The 6,067-nt window shown below is 38.7% G+C and overlaps 1 protein-coding gene across 1 annotated transcript; it reads right to left on the minus strand.

The window, feature by feature from the left end:
• Positions 1-240: 240 nt before the first annotated feature.
• arv1 (ARV1 fatty acid homeostasis modulator) lies at positions 241-4,496 on the minus strand. Its single transcript, XM_004550639.3, has 5 exons — positions 4,357-4,496; positions 3,846-3,965; positions 2,773-2,926; positions 2,016-2,240; positions 241-1,557 (listed from the first exon to the last, which is right to left on the minus strand). Exons 1-5 carry the CDS (start codon positions 4,450-4,452, stop codon positions 1,433-1,435), a joined length of 720 nt encoding a protein of 239 aa, XP_004550696.1. The 5' UTR covers positions 4,453-4,496; the 3' UTR covers positions 241-1,432.
• Positions 4,497-6,067: the final 1,571 nt, after the last annotated feature.

Below are 6,067 nucleotides of genomic sequence, written 5' to 3' on the forward strand. Positions count from 1 at the left end.
GAAAAGCTATTTTGCAGCTACTAAACTGATTCTATTTGTTTGTGGTAATTGTATCTTTAGACCTTACATCATTGAATATCTGTCACATTATCTGTGACTTTGATAAGGCGGCATCATTCATCTCACACTCACAGATGTATCTCTAAAGAATGCCCGATTGCTTTTCCCAGGTTCAGATCCATGTTTACGCACTGTAGGCAAGTGTGGTGAATAAAGTCCACTCAGTTCACAGGTGCTCCGTCTCATTTCAGAGTTTGTTTTATTGATTTAACAACAGAACACACAGAATGTGTCTGGAATGTGTCTGTGTTTATTTCCAGACACATTCCAGCGACAGTAGGCGGAGGTTTTGTGGAGCGTTCCAACTGCAGCTGGTCGACATGTTTTTATCATCATTTCACATCACACGTGTGATAGCAGCGATCTCCTGCAGCTTGATCTCTGAGGATTTCACATTCTGTGCGTTGAAGCCACATGATTCAAACATCGTGCATTTAAATTTAATGACACATATTTTAAAATGCAATTTCACCGGCTCTGTCCTCACAAAAGTGTAAGATTCGCTTCTAGTATTGTTTCTAAATGATTACTTGGGGACATTGGAGTGTTGATCAGATCACTCACATCATAGTAGGCTCTGAACACATGAAAGACATTTTCAATATTGTTATTTAAAAAACACCATTAAAAATCTTTGCTATACTAGTCAATTATGACAAAAATCCCAATAATGTCATCAAAACAAAATACTGGATCTTGGTTGGAACTACATGAGCAGTTCTCTCATCAGCAACGCTGCAATAAATACCTGCAAAGTCACCCTGTTCCTGTACACTCCCATATGTGTGTTTAGGTTAATTTTGGCAAACAGTTCACCAATTAGCTCAGGAATGTGAGGACTGCTGCGTGCCCAAACTGAGAAGTAGCTGTTGTCAAATTACAACCTCGGGGTCTGTGTTTGTGTCATTCCTCAAGAGTGGCTCAGGAACTGGAGCATGTTTAACAGGAGCTTGGATCAGGAGATGTCTGAGTGACATTCGTCTCCCTCTGTGACTTTTTTTGCACAACGTACCCCAGGTTATCCATATTAAAACCAAATGAAAACATTTCTCCTGTATGAAAATGTCTCTTTGCCTCTACGGAGAGCACAAATTCTCAGTCTGTCATGTTGTATCACATAAACTCAACACGGATCTGGCCTTTTTTTGACATGCAGTGTCAGTCAGGTTTCTAGCACACAGGAGGAGATGTGTTTCATACCTTTAAATAAACACAAAACACATGGCTGGCATTACTAGCCAGCAAAAGCAAAACAGTTGAAAGGAACTTGAAGAATTCAGCTTTGAACATTTCCCCTCTTAAATCCCATGTGTAGAAAGTCCATGATGTTGGTCACTCATTCCTCCCTGAGACAGGTGACACTTCCATCTCATTAAAATGTCAACATGTCCTGGATGCTCCACGAAAGCTTCTTACAAGCCTGAGCCACGCAGGTCTCCGACAGCAGGCCAACACAAACGGCCATCAGCGACAGACGTCTCCTGCTGTTCAGGATCACTGGAGAGGAGATCAAATTATTAATGCACACCCTTTTTACATGCTTGCTGTGTTATTGGAGTAATCTGGAGTAACACAGAGAATGTGCAAACCAAAATAGTGTGAACTTAAATGGTGAGAAGCTGAGAAGGCACCTGTTATGTAAAGAAAGGAAAAACGGCCACACAAGCTGGACGTGATGCGAAATTAAGCAGTAAGAAAGGTGAATTCGATACTTTGTTCACTGCTCAGAGGCTCGCCGCCAAACACGCAGATTTTTGTTTCCACAGATGCTGAAGAAATAATGACATGAAAACCAGAAACATGGACCTAAACCTTTGTGTTATATAATACGTTTATCTTCAAGTGCTGGGTCCTCTGAAGTCAGGATTACAGCAGCAGGGAGTAAGCTGCCAACTGCTGATGCAGAAGCAAAGAGGGCAGAAGCAAAGCTATTTGATCAGCAGTGGATCTCTTACCTCTGATCGCCTGTGAATTTGAGGTGAGCACAAATAGTTTGATGAGGCCCAGGCAGAGCGGGGAGTAATCGTGCTCCCAGATGACAGCGGGGATGAGGAGGACTTTGCCGTAGCACGATAACAGCAGGGCTCTGAGGAGCAGGCAGAGCTCCATGGTCTCACCCTGCAGGCAGCAGACCACCACCCAAAGGAAACACAGCACTCCGCCACAGAACGCTGACAGCTCTGAAGGTCCAACAGAGACACATATATAAGCCAGATCATGTAGCTTATATACTGAAGATACATGAAACAGGAGTCAGTATGAGAAGATGGAACCTGGGTACTCAGGTCAGCCACAATCAATTGGGACAAGTAGGTTACCCATGTGACACAAAAATATTTTCCAGTAAATAATATAATTTTATATGAATTAATGCTGATGACACTAAGTTGGTGTCAGTGATGAATTTCACACAGCTTTTGGTTGTAATCATAGATGTGTATCCTCATATCTGGAAGTTTTCCATATAACATTAAGTGCTTATAAGCTTATAAAAGTCAAAGAATAATTCTCTTTGCAGTTTTGGAAAATAATAGGCAATCTAAAGATGTCATATCGGGCTCTGTGACATTATGACGACTATTATTATTTAAGTAATAATTTAATACTTTACTCAACTTCCAGACACCGTTAACCCTCACGTGCTCCTATTTCATTGATGTTTCCTTTGCTCTGTGATAACACACTGATAGAAACTGTGTCTTATCATCTTACCAAGAGCAGCCAATCCAAACATGCCGTAGAATTCCCATTCCTTTGTGTATCTGATTATATCAGCAGGGTCACTGCTCTGCTCGGAGCCATGGAGCATGGACCACCTGAGGTAGGCTTCACACAGCAGGGAAAACACACACAGCTTCCAGTGGATCTGCAGAGGTAAAGATTAACATGTAGAAACACGTGCATGCTGGTCAGAAGTCATGATAGCACCTGCACAAACGAATACGTGTAAGCCAGGACACACAAAGCACAAATCTTTAAAGTTATCACTCGTGCAATAAAGATAAAGGTGTCATTTCATCTGAAACTATCACATTTTAAGAATTTTTTTTTGCTCAACCATCTCTTGATTTGCCTAGAATTGTTTTTAAGTGTGTATGTGTGTGTGTATGTGCAGTTCCTTTTTTACAGGCCCGTTCACCTACTTTTAAGCCTTTTCCCCCACCTTGTAATCTAAGGCAATACTTGAACATGTATATCCATTAGACTATTAAAGATACAAGTCACTGGTCTCTCTTACCATCAAAATGAATCAGGATCTGTAATTTAGGACAAATACCTAAAAAGCCAGACTATTAACTAGTTAAAATGTGAAAACAAACAAAAAATAAATAAAACGGAAGCCTTCCATTAAAGTTCCACATTTGAACAAACACTAATAAAAAAACTTCAAACTACAAAAGACAGCAAGTGATAATTTATTAGACTCTTCTAAGTCTTGAAATGGTAGATACAGCAGGTCTTGACAATGAAAAATCTGAGGTATTGTGAAATTAAATTATATACCATAAAGAAATTGTCACTACTTGTTTTTTGCAATGTGAAGGGTTTTTTTTTTTACCTGTAAAATGAAAATGCTTGATTTTTTTTCAATTATTAACCAACATTGAGACATTTTAATGTGTCTGTAATCTGTTTGTTTGTGGTAAGAGAGGCCACTGAATAATATTTTATATATGAAGCTAAAGTTTCCCAAACTTTAGATCATAAAGTTAATATGCAGATTAAAGATGGTCAACCAGAATGTCCATATTGTTTTGCGATGGAATGACCCATAATTTGCTTACATTTAGTCTTGTGTTGAACAAAATGTGCCTGAAAGCCTGTGTCTTGCACAAAATGGCATCGATGAGGATGATGACTGGGTCATATTCAATGTACTTGTCCACTGGCTTCTGGCAGGACTCCTGGAGAAACACACACGCAGAGTTTATGTCAAAGCCCTGCTATAATGTCTCTCTTTATATCACCTCCCAGATCTACTTTAAGAAGCACGCAGTCCATGTTTAGAAGCTGGCTCCAACTAAGACGTGATGGTGATCGCTGTAATTAACATCTAAGACATGAAGTCCAAAGTTTGCTTGTTTACTTGCTATTCAGCAAAAAGGCCAGAGATCAGTGCACCTGAGAGCAAGACCTCAAAAAGAAAAAAGCAGTCACCATTTCGCTCATAAACCATTTAGCAGACAAGTTATTTCACTACAAATGTGTCTAGTTGCAACAGGAAAAGGTAGGAAGCTGTATGATATCTGGTAGGTAGCATCCTCATCGCACAAACGGTGTGACTTTCCAACGCACACATATTGTTATCTTCAGGATCCCGTTGCTGTAATCCCTGTGGAGTTCCGCTGCTTTTTCGTTACATTCAATACATCTAAAATCATCTTTTCCCATCTTTCATCTCTACACAGCTACGAGTAGCATGCTAGTACCCGGAAGTAAACCGGTAATAATAATGATTCTCAATATTTCAGTGGAACTCCTTCAAAATAAAAGTATGTCTTTGCCAGGTTCTGAAGGAGTGTCAAACGCCACTGAAATACTGCTAAATGACCTTGCAAAAACAGGAAAGAAAAATAGGAATTGTGAACAAGTAAACCTGATAATAAAAAAGCATCAATGGACACAAACCTATTAATATTATTTGATAGATTGGTAAAATATATTTGATTAAGATGCCTCGAGATAAATAAGTGTGGTTTTAACAATGTATGTTTTTTCACATTTACTCCGTATGCTGTCTTTACATGAGCATTGCAGTTTGAGATCACAGTGGAAAGGCTCAAAACCTTCAAAGATTGTCAAACTTAAAAGAAGACCATTGTTTATGATTCAAACAACTTTTCTAGATTTAAAAATAATTACATTTCCCCCTGTTTAGTAATGCTGGATAAACATGAAAAGTTAGTATTGCATCAACTGAACTCTAGCTGTCTTCAACACTTTGCATCCAACTCATTTGGTGCCCCAACCTATATATACGACACTGCTTTTCCAAGTTAAAGTGCAGCTGACGGTGTGTGTTGGAGTGAACCTGTTTTCACGCATGCAATATATGTTTGTTTTTGTGTTTTCTGTTTTACAGAATATGATTTTACTCTGTCCAGAGGTTGAATGTATATGGGTATATTCACTGCAGATACTTTTAAAAGAATATACAAAGAATTTAAGCTCTTTTCTCAATATTTTATGTTGATCAAGCATTTTATGTGGATGTGGACAGGACTAAAAATTAATACATCAGCTGGACAGCTCAGACTAAGCAGTTTGGAGAAAGATTTAGAGAGGCAAGGCACAGCTTGGACTAGACAGGAGAAGAAAAAGCTGTTTTCTCAACATAACTGACCAAATGTAAAATTAGCTCTACCAACCCTCTACCCCTATTTAAGTACTTAAATGCACTACTACTGTGCAGCTGCCCTATGAATAGCTTTTATTCTGATTTGTTTCATTGCACTTTGAGACAGAAGAGAACATTATACTATTGCCTACGATGTCAGAATTGGTTTATGAAGACAGACTGCATACTCATACTGTTGCGAGTTGCGACTAACCTCAAACCACAGATTCAGCCCATCACAATGTCATACGATTACCAGTTATTGCATAAAGCTGTGGATCATGTGAAAAGACTGACGTCTTCATTTCATGCGACATTGCTGTCTGAAATAGTAGAAGTTGAGAGCTATATACGTGACACTAGACCACAAGGGAGTCTGATGGGGTGTAAATTCCTCATACAAGCTAAACTGGATTGGGAAGACAGGATTCCACCCTTTACAAAGGCATGGCATGCAGGTCAACTGGTCAAGAAGTGGAGTACATACATAATTTAAAATTTTAAAAAACAAATTTAGAAAAATGTAAAAAAAATAATTCGCGTTGTCTAACCTTAAACATTTATAAGTTTATAAGTTTATAAGTCTCCTTTTGATGAACAAATTATCCTAGAAAATTGCCTATACTTTTATATTGAATCTCACAACGGAAAACCGTGATTTCTGGCTTG

The sequence above is a fragment of the Maylandia zebra genome, linkage group LG15 (assembly GCF_041146795.1).
Source record: "Maylandia zebra isolate NMK-2024a linkage group LG15, Mzebra_GT3a, whole genome shotgun sequence".
Classification (NCBI taxonomy): Eukaryota; Metazoa; Chordata; class Actinopteri; order Cichliformes; family Cichlidae; genus Maylandia; species Maylandia zebra.